This window comes from Phaseolus vulgaris, chromosome 5 (assembly GCF_000499845.2).
Source record: "Phaseolus vulgaris cultivar G19833 chromosome 5, P. vulgaris v2.0, whole genome shotgun sequence".
Classification (NCBI taxonomy): domain Eukaryota; kingdom Viridiplantae; phylum Streptophyta; class Magnoliopsida; order Fabales; family Fabaceae; genus Phaseolus; species Phaseolus vulgaris.
Window position 1 is genome coordinate 37,236,267 of NC_023755.2, and position 12,589 is coordinate 37,248,855.

Consider the following 12,589-nt stretch of genomic DNA (forward strand, 5'->3'; position numbering starts at 1 on the left):
TAGATGATAGATCGAGACGGACACGTTAGTTTTTTATCAAAAGTTTTTTAATTTTTTTTTCATGTACATTAATTACTATGATAACAAATATTTTTCATTTTAATAGGAAGATTTTCAAAGTAGATTTTCTCGAGCAGTCTCTGAGTCACAATCTACGGCTGCCTCAATAACTACTCCATTAGATGCTGCTGAGAAGGAAAGATTAAGAAACAGTTGTTGGTTACAATCTACAGGTGGAAGGTACAAGGGACGGGTATATGGGGTTGGACATGTCGATGATCACAAAGACTGTATTGATCGCTACCTACAAGAAACACAAGCATCTTCTAGCAATAACAAAGCTGATGCAGGAGAAATTGTTGAACTTAAGCAGCAGATTCAAGACATGAATGCTCAATTTAAATCCTTCCAAAATTTTATGCTACAATATCTACCACCTGAAGCAGTAGCAGCGGCACAAAATATTTTTCAACAGCCAAATATCCCGCAACCAACTCAACAAAATCAGATACAAGACAATGATGAAGTACAACATCATAGTAATCATAATGAACATGATAGTAATCATGAAGAACAACAAAATTCACCTGGTGAAGATTATAATAATTATTAGCTTATTTAAAACTTTTGTAATGATTTGAATTTTCTTTTATTAGATGCTTTTTTATGTTTTAATAAAAAATACATTTGGATATTTTGAACATTTAGAAATAGGATTGTATTTATGAACAGGTCTGAATGTTGATGGATATTGGATATTTTGAACATTCGGAAATATTTATGGGCAGTTCTTAATGTTTGATTGATATTGCTTTTGAATGAATTCTGAAAACTGGAATTGCTTCTAATAATGCAGGTTCTGAATAGATTTCCAATGCTTTCAATTACACGAAATACTGACCCCTATTACATACGGATTTATCCGTATGTAATCTCCTCCCCTGCTACATACGGATTTATCCGTATGTATTCTCCTTCCCTGTTACATACAGATTTTACAAACAGATTTATCCGTATGTAATTACATACGGATTTTACATAGGGATTTAAAATCCGTATGTAACAGTTACCTACGACGGTTTTACATACGGATTTTCGTCCGTATGTAATCCGTATGTAATCATGTTTTACATACGGATTTTTTGCATTACGGTAAATGCAGTTTTTCTTGTAGTGAGAGCCATTTCGAGTCTATCCTAACGAGTGTTTGTGTTGGACCTATCGTGCCACCCGCTATCGGATCACCCATAATATATAGTCCCACACATCATAATATATAGTTATCTTGGCCCTATCACAAAGGAAAACAATAGTTAAAAATAAGAGATAATATATCGGACGTAAAAGAGAGGTAAACACAAAGAGAAAAAAATAGTTAAAACATTAATTAAATATTTAAATAAAAAAACATTTTTTTATAAAAATTCTTTTATGTATGCAACTTGACATCTCAGTTAGACTGACATCTCAAGTAAAAATAATCATCTGCAATCAAATGAAAAAAAGTATTATTAGAAAGTTAAAAAAAAAAGAAAATAAAAAAATATGGGGAGACTAGATCAAAACCCATATATTAACAAAAACGATACATAGTAGACTCTACCTATTTATAAAGAATTCTAAGGACAGACTAGATGAAAACCTATTATACCAATAAAATGATTATCCATGAATAAATCATAAATTAGTCAACTTATGCAGCACATACATTTTCTTCACGAAAAATATAGTAACCCTAAACCTGATTTTCCTATAGTATTTAAGACAAGTATTTCATCGATTCCGAAGCATCAAAGGAACATTTGTCCTAACAGTAAACGCAACACAAACCAAAGCAGAATCACATTCTAACCAAACATTAATAATACCCATCTTTTGATCTTCCTCTATAACATGTATAACCTCATAAAACTCAATAATTATAACAGAATTTAACATAGAGATAATATATCGGACGTAAAAGAGAGGTAAATACAAAGAAAAAAATACTTTAAACATTAATTAAATATTTAAATAATAAAAACACTTTATCACACAATATTTTAAGCTATTTTAAGTATATAAAGGTAGATATTCAATTCAAGTAAATAATATAAAAATATTCTAAGATATATCATATCTTTTGAGTATTACTTTAAACTTTGATCTCGTCATTTGTGTAAATGTATTTCTTTTATATAGTCAAAATGATATATAATAGTGAAGAGGGAATAAAATAGTAAATGAGTTTCTATTTAACAGTAAAATAATTTGGTCTCACAGCACGACCCAATTTGCTGATGGTATACGTGTTTATCTCCTAGTATGTTTCTTTTCTGTATTCTAATACTTATTTTTCCGAATTTTTGTATAAGGTCCGTTCAATTTATTTTATTTTTTTGCTAAAGAAATAACGTCACGACACGAATACATTAATTCATCAATTAAACTTTATATACACACGTATATTAAAAAACATTAATAAAATGAGAGAATTGCTTATATAAAAAGGTGCGACAAATAAACATTAAACGCAGCTAATTATAATTAAAGTCTGTTTAATGATTACATAAAAATTACATGAAAAATCACTAGACTTATTTAATTTTAAGCAGTTGTTATCTATGTAGCACAAATACAGATACGAACACTGACATAACACGAATACGGACACAAAGATACGTATAATGTTTAAAATGTAAGATATGGGGACACAGATCTATATATTATATAATTTTGAATTATATAAATTGAAAATAAATATTTCCAGATTCTTTTGGGAGCAGGAAAATATTTTTCATGACTGGTTCAAAAGAATTTGTTCTTATTTTTATAATCATAATAAAAATTTATACAATAAATTTGAGTTTTTAAAAAGTTACTCTATTTATACCTTTTAAAATTGTGTTAGAACTATGTTAGAATTTTCAAAAATCTAACAAATATTTTTTTGAATTGAATACTTCACCAATAAGTATTCTATGAATGTCGACACGGATACATTTATCCGACACACATTTTTTTTTGATCAGCAATAAAAAATAAATAAATGGGAACCACTTCAGGAGTGGTCCAACCCTTATACATAAATAGCTAGCACCTTACCAACCTCCAACCAAGGAACACCTTCCTACTTAAATAAGGAACAACCAAAGCTACTCAAGAAAGCATTAAACAACCAGCCTCATACAATCCACTGGGTTCAAAACCCAGTTGGGGTACGTAAATGAATTACAACAGGACTTTGCAAAAATCCAAGACCAAACATTTACCTGTACCAGTGCAAATACCTCGAGCGCATCTACCACGCCCCTGTCGAAGGTCACCGAGTTCCTATGTCTCCAAATTCCACTCACAACACCAACCCAAATCGCCCCCCAAACGTCATTAACCACATCAGAAGCCGAACACAACCTGAATTGTTGAAAGTTTACCAAAGGGTCCTTATGAATAACAAACGACACTCCAAGCCACTCAAAACAAAGACACCACACCCGCCAGGTAAACTCGCAAACGGAAAACAGATGACAGGACGACTCTTCCACCTTCCAACACAAACCACACACCAGATTCTCTACCACCACCCCTCGCCTTTCCAAATTTACCCTAGTAGCAATCTTATTCTCCATCACCCTCCAAGCAGTGACCAAAGCGGAAGGCAAAGCTTTGCACCTCCACAACTTACTGTAAACTGGAGAAACCTCCCCAACTCTTTCCTTCCTAACCTGAAAATAGGCTGAGTTAACCGTAAAAGTATGAAACCCCCTGCCTTCCAAATCCAGCAATCTGCCTTCCCTGATTCCAACTTCGCCCCTTGTAGTAACTGAAAGAACTGCTCCACCAGAGGTTTCTCCCATTCAAAAAAGGGTCTACGCCATTCAAAGTGCCACACCCAAACACCATCAATCCAATTCCCTAGTTCAGTCACCTTTGCACCTTTTGCCACACTAAGAGAGAAAATTCTCGGGAAAACACTCTTCAACGCTCCACAACTCAACCAATTGTCCTCCCAAAAAAGGACAGCCCTCCCCTCACCAACTTCCCACTCAAACCCATCTTCAAAACTTCTTCCCCAACCCTCTGAAATCCACACCTCCTTCAAATCTTTCCACCAAAGAGAACCCTTACCAACTTTACCTTCCTCTCTCAAGCTTCTCCACCCACCGTACTTAGAAACGAGGATCTCTTTCCACAGACCACCCTTATCCGTACCCAACCTCCAGATCCACTTACCTAGTAGAGCCAAATTAAATCACCTTAGGTCAATAATACCTAGATCCCCATAGTCACGAGGCTCACAAACTTTTTTCCAAGAGGCCCAAACGATCTTCCTATCATCTGAACCCCATCCCCAAAGGAAATTCCTTTGTATTCGAACTAACTTCTCTGCCACCACAAAAGGTAACTTAAACAATGACATAAAAAATAACGGGATTGAGGAGAGAACTGATTTTAACAAGTAAATCCTCCCAGCCAACGACAAACACCTGCCTCTCCATCTTAACAATCTACCTTGAACTCTTTCAATCACCATGCTCCAAAACGCATCCCGTTTGTGACACCCTCCTATCGGCAACCCTAAATAAACAAAAGGAGTTACCATCACTTTACAATTTAGAATAGCCGCAAAACTCTGAAGCAAGCTCTGATCCAACCCCAACCCACCGATAGTACTCTTCACAAAATTGACCTTAAGCCCAGAAGCAAGCTCAAAGCAGAGTAAGATCGCCTTCAGATTGAAGACACTTTTTGTATTAGCTTTACAAAAGAATAAAGTGTCGTCAGCGTATTGTAACATATTTACCTTCACTTTATCCCTTCCAACCTCCAGACTGTCAAACAAAATCTTGTCTTCTGCTATCCTGGAAACCCCAGCCAACCCTTCCGCAACTATCAGGAAAAGAAACGGTGCTAACGGATCACCTTGACGAAGTCCCTTCCCAAGAGTAAATTCCCTAGTTGGACTACTGTTCACAAGCACCGAGACTAAAGCAGATTCTAAACACCCCTTAATCCACTGAATCCATTGAGCGCAAAAGCCCAACCTCTCTAGCATATAATAGAGAAAATCCCAACTTATCGAGTCATATGCCTTCTCATAGTCAACTTAAAAGAAAACACAACTCTTCCTTTTCCTTTTATATTCTTCCAAAACCTCATTCGCCACTAACACACTGTCTAACAAACCCCTACCTTCCAAGAAAGTCGATTGTCTAATATCAATGACTTTACTAATCACCTTTTTCAATCGCAGGGACAACGCTTTAGAGATAATCTTATATAGGCATCCGACCAAAGAAAGAGGTCTAAATTCGCCAAGTTGCTGAGGGTTTTCTACTTTTGGAACAAGACATAGGAATGATGCATTTGAACCTCTAGGCCAATGACTCTTAGATGCGAAATCCTTCACTGCTGACACCACATCCGACTTAATGATTTCCCAACAATGCTTTAAGAACCCAAAATTAAAACCATCATGGCCAGGACTCTTAGAACTATCACAATTCCATACTGCATCCCTAATTTTTTTTCCAGAGAAATCGGCAATCAATAACTCATTATCTTCTTTCGAAATAGAGTTGAACCTAACGTTGTCCAACCTAACTTGACATCCTTCTTTTCTGGCAAACCTTTCTTCGAAGAAAACTCTGACCTTGTCCTTGATCACCTCCTTATCCTCGCACCACCGGTCGTCAACAAACATCCCATGTAACTCATTCCTCGCCCTTCTCCACTTCATGGATGAGTGGAAGAACTTTGTATTAAGATCTCCATGTTTCAACCACTTCTGTCTTGCTTTCTGGTACATAACCGTCTCCTGTTTAAACAAAGCTCTATTAAGGTTAGCTAACAAAGTTCTCCTTTCCTCCCTTTCAGACTCAACCAAGCCTCTATCATCATCTTGTGCATCTAACACATTAATCCTCTTTTGTAACTCCTCACTAGCAAGGTTAACATCCCCGAAGTCCTCTTTGTTCCAAACTTTTAAATCCACTTTAAGCTTTTTGAGTTTCTCTTTGAAAATATAAATTCCACGTCCTTGCACATCATAGCTAACCCACTTCCTCCTCACAAAGTCTTTAAATCTACTGTCTTTTTGCCAAACATCCAAGCACCTAAAAGGTCTCGGACCCCAATCAATAGACACTTCTTTAAGAACAACTGCACAATGGTCTGAAATTGACCTATTTAGGACGAACTGTTGACAACGGGGCCAAGCATCGAGCCATTCTTTTGACACAAGAACCCTATCAATTCTGCTCTTCACCATACCATTTGGTTTATACCACGTAAACTTCATGCCAACCAACGGGATATCTACTAATTCTACAATAAACTCATTAAAACCTTTTATTTCTCTAGAATAATCTGTCTCCGAGATCATACTCTTCCTCTCCTCTTGCCTTCTGATTGAGTTAAAATCTCCAACAACACACCAAGCCTTCGAAAGTTGATTCGACCTGTACCCATTAGTCTCTTCCCAAACCTCTTTCCTCTCCCGTAAAGAACCAGAGCAATAAACATTTACTATTGTTACAAGTACCCCATTACCAACCTTCCAAGAACCCTCAATAATAGAGAAATTCCTTCTATTAACATAGTTAGACATCTGAAATAACTTATTATTCCAAATTGTCAGGACCCCACCAACACTATTGTTTGCTTTATTTACAACCCAATCAACTTCATTACTTCCTCAAAGAAGACAAACCTTCTCCCTACTGAACTCAGTACATTTTGTCTCTTATAAACACACCATATCCGCCTGCTCCTTACTTACCAGATTGCTTAAATATCTTTTTTTCAAAGTTCCTCCTAACCCTCTAACATTCAGACTAATTATTTTCATTGACAAAACTTACTGGACTTCTTCCTTGGCTTCCTCCCCTTACTAACTTTCCGAACAGTCAAGGCATGTAAACTATTGATAAATGCATCTTCTTGTCCGGAGTGAGAAAACCCTGCTTCTTTACCAACACTCCATACACTGGACGCCACTTTTTTGTCATTCTTTTCCCAGTAAATTCTATTACAATTTTCAATTGCACTATCAGTCGTGCAAAAAGCATCTTTACTCACATTGGTTTGCTGAACTAAAAACACTGTCTGATCAACCCTTACATCCACCAAATTAGGATCATCAAATTGAAGAACTGCAACGTCGGACTTAACTTCTTCTATACCCATTTCCTTCCCAGAAGTTAGGGCCAAGGAGCGATTGACTTCGTTTACCTCCAATACCCTGACCTGCTCGGGCTCCACCCTAGTCGCCCCTACCGAAGGGAAACCACCCTCGCATTCACCCTCGGACACCATAACCTCCAACCGCCGATCCCCACTCCCACCGCCGCAAGCCACTCTCTGTCTGACGACGTCACTTGGAGTGCCCACCACCTTCGTCTCAGCCAAGCCTCCGCCTCCTGTTACCCCCTGTAGACCTACAGGTACGTTATTTGCAAATTCCCACATACCTGAGTGCTCCTGCTCATGAACTGGGCTAGACCCACAAGAGACTCCTAACCGGTCCAAGCTTCCTACTTGGCCTAAGAAACCACCAGCAAAAAGCAACTCTTGCCATTTAAGAAGAATTGTCCGAACCTCATAGGTTGTTATTGACTTAAATTAACATCCCTTACTGAATTTGAGGATTTCCCGTTTACACAAACTAAGAAGAGATTTACGCAGAAAGTCGTAACCGATTATACCTAAATAGTAATAAAAATATTTATAAAATTAATCAATTATGTAAAATTATAATTTATTATGTTAATAAATAAATATGTTAATAAATAAAATATTTTTAAAATATTTCAAATTTATTTTAAGTCTAATTTATATTTTTTTAAAATAATTTTACATTACATTATTTTTAAATACATATTAAATAATTATTATTTTCAATCAAATTAGTTAAAATATTTATACTTATTTTTTTTCATTTTACCGTCAAATGACTAATTTTATATTTATTTATTTATCTTCTTTAATTTTTCATTAATTCAAACGAAACGTTAGTATTAAATAGAGTGACTAGTAAAAATAACTTTGAGAGATCGGAGTATGATAATTAGTAATAGGAAATTTTTCCTTTCATATACATTATTAAGAATACATATATTTTACAACTATTTTTATAATAAAATATTATATCATATTAAAATAATAATTTTTGTAGATGTTAAATGAATAAAATGATATAAAATAATAATTTTATTAGATGTTAAAGGAATAAAAATGGTGTGAATCTATTGGTACCCTTATTAATATGATAGGTATTTTATTTAAGAAGGAGAAGAGTAAATTATTTTTTGTGGAACCTTGCAATAAGTCTAGAAAGATAGATGACAAATTTTGCCTCCACCTCCACACTAGAATGACAAATTTTCCCTCGACCTTTACACATTTTATATAGAAAAGTTTATTTTAATTTTTCTTAAATTTTTTAAGTAATTCTATATGTAATATAATTTTAATTTTTTAAACAAGTTAAGTTGTACTTCTGCATCTTCATATTTTACTTCTAGTTACAATACTTTCATTATTTTTCAGTCACAACGTTTGAGAGAATAATTCCAATATTTAAACGTGTGAATGTGTGTGAGAGAATTGATGAGAATATTTGTTTTATTTAACGTTCGTACAAAAATAATATTTTGTGTACATTGGCGAAGCACGTAAGATGAGACCAGAGCATTTTTTTTATTTTGACACTTTTCAAAGAGAAATTGCATTTAATGATAATCAATGTTTTATATAAAATTTTATTTACATTAATTTTTTTATAAATAATTGAATTAAGTATTATTAATATTTATTTTATTTTATTGTGTAACGAAGTTTCTTATTAAAAGTTAATTTTATTATTTTTTTCAAGATTAAAGAGAGAGAAAATTTCAATCAGCAACTTCTGGCCGTCACCGATGGTTTGTTCACTATTGGATCGGACTGAAATTTTTTTTAAACAGGTTTATAATTTGTGTGACTTTAATCTGACCGTTCAGATCTTGTAGAAGTTGCTTGAGCAGAGAGAATTTCATCTCACACTGCAACAGCGTTCTGAGTGTTTCGACGGAAATTATCGGATTGCTGCTGCTGTTTCGTCTACTGTTGGATCGGGTTGAAATTTTTTCAGCAGGTTCATACCTCGTGGTTCTTCAGTTGGACCATTTGGATTGTTCAAAAGTCACGGAACAGTGACATATAAGCCGCGTACGGTAACTGCAGTTTGTGAAATTTTCAGGTTTCTTGTTCTTTGTTTCATATATGTTGTATTGCTATTTGGCTGGTTATCAAGCACAATTTGTGCTGTGATTTTAGACTCTCTTGTATCCATAACTTTGATCATAGTGGAGTTTGATTGACTGACTTGTGCCGGTAGTTTTTACTTCTTTACTTCTTACATTGAGAAAGTTTCGATTTCCACCTTAAAATTTTTGTGTCTTCCTAAAGTGTGTTTTGTGTTGTTGCCATTATTTGTTATTACTTCTCAATGATTCTTGCAAGTTGGAGAAATTATTACCCGCTACTTAATTTTTTTTTTTGGAGATATTATTGTTATTGTGTTAAATTTTCCCTAAGAGGGGATGACTGATGCACCACGTATCTGTTAGGTACATGGTGAGCAGGGTGAGAAGGTGCAGCTGTATAAGAAGGGACAAGTATGAGTAAAATGGAGGTGTGTGAAGGGGTTTGCGTAAAAGCCAAATGCCTAAAGCTTTGCACGTGTTCGGATGTAGCAGTCTCATGAACAACGCTGCTATTACAGGTAGGGAGGTAATTGTTGATAATATATATTTATGTGTATATATATATATTAAAATTAATAAATTAATTATGTATATGTATAATCTTATTTTTCATCCATCATCCATGAGACCCATAGAAAATACGCGGTAAGTAATTCTCAAACATACAGAAATAATGTAATTATTAGCATCCACAGAAAATTATTAAATTATTTATTCAATTCGTCTTTCATAAAATAAATCTACCAAACAATATGCAATTTTTTTTATAACAAGTACGTAGCACAGATTATTATAACAGTCCATCCCTGTAAAAGAAAAACAAAATAAAGGGATTAACAAATGACTTGTTCCATGTGGAAACTCATTCACACTCCGACCAATTATTAAACACAGGAAAATGTCCAGAATTTCAATGTTTAATATATTTTTGCGCGTAAAGTTGCAGCAAGCGGTTGTTTATTAGTTGCAGTGGCCTTGCGTTGGTTTCTGATTCCTGCAAAAGGTTAAAATGCAAGAAATAATAGCATGCTTAAGTTGACGTTGTCAAAAATTCAAGCAAATAACAAAGTAATTTTTTTTAACAATGAGAAAAACCAGATATCTTAATGATCTAAACAAATAAAGGTGATGCAGTCATTTTAGTCTACGCATTTTTACCTATATTATTCCTAAATATTAAATACAAGTAACAAAAAGAAACATGGGGTGTCGTATTTTGAACATTATATATTCAAGAGCATAAGTTTTCTATTTATAAAAGGAAAAGTAGGTAAAGAATTGAAATTTAAAATAATTAAGAGTCGATAATCAAACTGAGATATCATGATTATTGATTTTGATAAGAGTCTACCTAATATTCACCTACTGCTTATATCACTGCAAGAATAACCAGGTTTGTGTTCTTCTATCACCATGCTATTTCCTTTATGGACCTAATTAATTAAGCAAATATTCTCTTAGTGGAGTCTCTTTTAATAACTATTCTTCACCTTAATTATGAACCTAGAAGCTTACAGAGAGGGTCTCATGTTCATATGATGCAAGGTTTTACTTTTGTGTCCCATTGTTTCGTGAGATAATTGAACTTCATTATTAACTTACATCATCAACAGCAGCTCGGAGCAATCTAACCTGTTCCTTTGAAACGGATCGTATCTGATAAATTGAACAAGGTTCAAACACATTAAGACATGTTATCACAATATTTGAAAGGAGAAGTTAAAGAACTGCCACTATCGTTAATTAAACAATACTTCAAAATTTAAATTGATACATCGCAATTAAAAATACATCAAGAGTTACCAAAATATCTATACCAAACCCAAAGATTTGTATAAAAGTCCCAACAACACCTAAAAATCTCATAATATAAACTTATACTATGTTCAAAGACCTGAAAAAAAGCTGAACCACGAGAAGGACCTTGCAGCAAACATATGCATGATAAACATACTAAGATAACTAAAATTCTAGATAGTTAGCACATGTACCTCTCTAACGATGGTCCAAGAAACATTCTCAGTGCAAGGAGGAATAGTCAGCGAGCCCATATACCTGTAATACTGCTTGTAGAAAATTTTGATTTGCCTAGGGTCAACTACACCCACCATTCTTTCTGCTTCCGTGCTATTAGAAATGACCTTTATATGACTGGTTAACTACAAAAAGCAAGGGTTCATGTCTTACTTCAACTTTTTATTATATATTAGTCTTTACAGACTTAGTCATATTCATGCACAAGACACAGAAATTTAATTTACCGATGACAAGAAAGAATCTGGTGTTCTTCCAATCTTGTACAGTATTCCTATCACAGTTGTTTGTCCAGATGGAGTTTCGTGCACTATGTGTAACTCTAGATCAAACCTGCAGTGCAATTCTATCTTTCAGTATTTTTTACACGTATAAGTACAGGTAAATATTCCAGGTAAAAATATACAACAAAGGCACAAAGCAACCACAGTGCACAAACCATGTATTTTTTTTATGAAATATGCAAAGATTTATATGAAATTTTGAGCGATATTACCATAATTTAATTCTCTATAAATTCAAAAGAAGTATATGTATTACCTTTTGCCATCTATGGTGTGTTCAGAGGGGGAATGCCAGTGACATTGGTTGAGCACGTACTTAGTTTCATTAATTTGAAGATGACCTGCACCAGCAACCCATTCTAGCTGCATTTACAAACCAGAATAATTGGATCAAAGTTAATTTATTGTTAGGTATACCATACTTTGTACTCTATACTTGGTGATTTCACTATAGATTTGGTAATTCATTTTTATATTTATTCACCATGATATCGTGGCCCCTGTTCCTAATACTGGCATTAGAAGGTTGGTAGTTCATCTGAAGCCTCCCTAGCTGGGATACTATTTCAACCCTCTCATTCAATAGATCAATTGGTGACTGCATGGATCCATTGTTGCACAACCTCCATTCAGGGTGTATGTCTCCCCAATGAGACGGTCCATTCTCGCTCTCTTCCTCGTAACTAAACTCACTCTCATCATCTGCACTTGCAATAAAACAGAATTTATATGCCAGCCATGTAAACTATATAAGCAAAGAAAAACTCAGGGCTAACAAATACGTGTTAGGTACTGGATTAAATGAAAATACGTATTAGTAATGACGCATAATTTTGAAAGCACAAATAACATGTATATAATGATTTAAACTTTCTGATAAGCATGCATGCAAACCAAAACAAAGCGAACAAGCAAAACGATCCTAACCAACTTCTCGAGACATCACTGATAAAGACAGGAATAACAGTGAGCAGCAAATCAAAACCATGGTAGCAAGCTTCTCCATTTTGGTTGTGGTATTTAGGGTTAACTTATGGAGGGTGG

The 12,589-nt window shown here is 34.4% G+C and overlaps 1 protein-coding gene across 1 annotated transcript; it reads right to left on the minus strand.

Moving 5' to 3' along the window:
* Positions 1–9,912: 9,912 nt before the first annotated feature.
* Positions 9,913–12,589, minus strand: LOC137834529 (alpha carbonic anhydrase 7-like). The gene is made up of 7 exons (XM_068642556.1): positions 12,473–12,589; positions 12,030–12,247; positions 11,802–11,908; positions 11,489–11,594; positions 11,219–11,386; positions 10,830–10,883; positions 9,913–10,221 (listed from the first exon to the last, which is right to left on the minus strand). Exons 1-7 carry the CDS (start codon positions 12,549–12,551, stop codon positions 10,138–10,140), a joined length of 816 nt encoding a protein of 271 aa, XP_068498657.1. The 5' UTR covers positions 12,552–12,589; the 3' UTR covers positions 9,913–10,137.

Bases quoted from the DNA above. Each gene is read 5' to 3' on its own strand.
- LOC137834529 (XM_068642556.1), bottom strand. From the start codon at position 12,551: ATGGAGAAGCTTGCTACCATGGTTTTGATTTGCTGCTCACTGTTATTC. The intron at 12,248-12,472 runs GTTAGGATCGTT...TTGCAAGTGCAG, and splicing joins AGTGATGTCTCGAGAAGTTG to ATGATGAGAGTGAGTTTAGT. The intron at 11,595-11,801 runs GTAATACATATA...ATTGCACTGCAG, and splicing joins CACACCATAGATGGCAAAAG to GTTTGATCTAGAGTTACACA.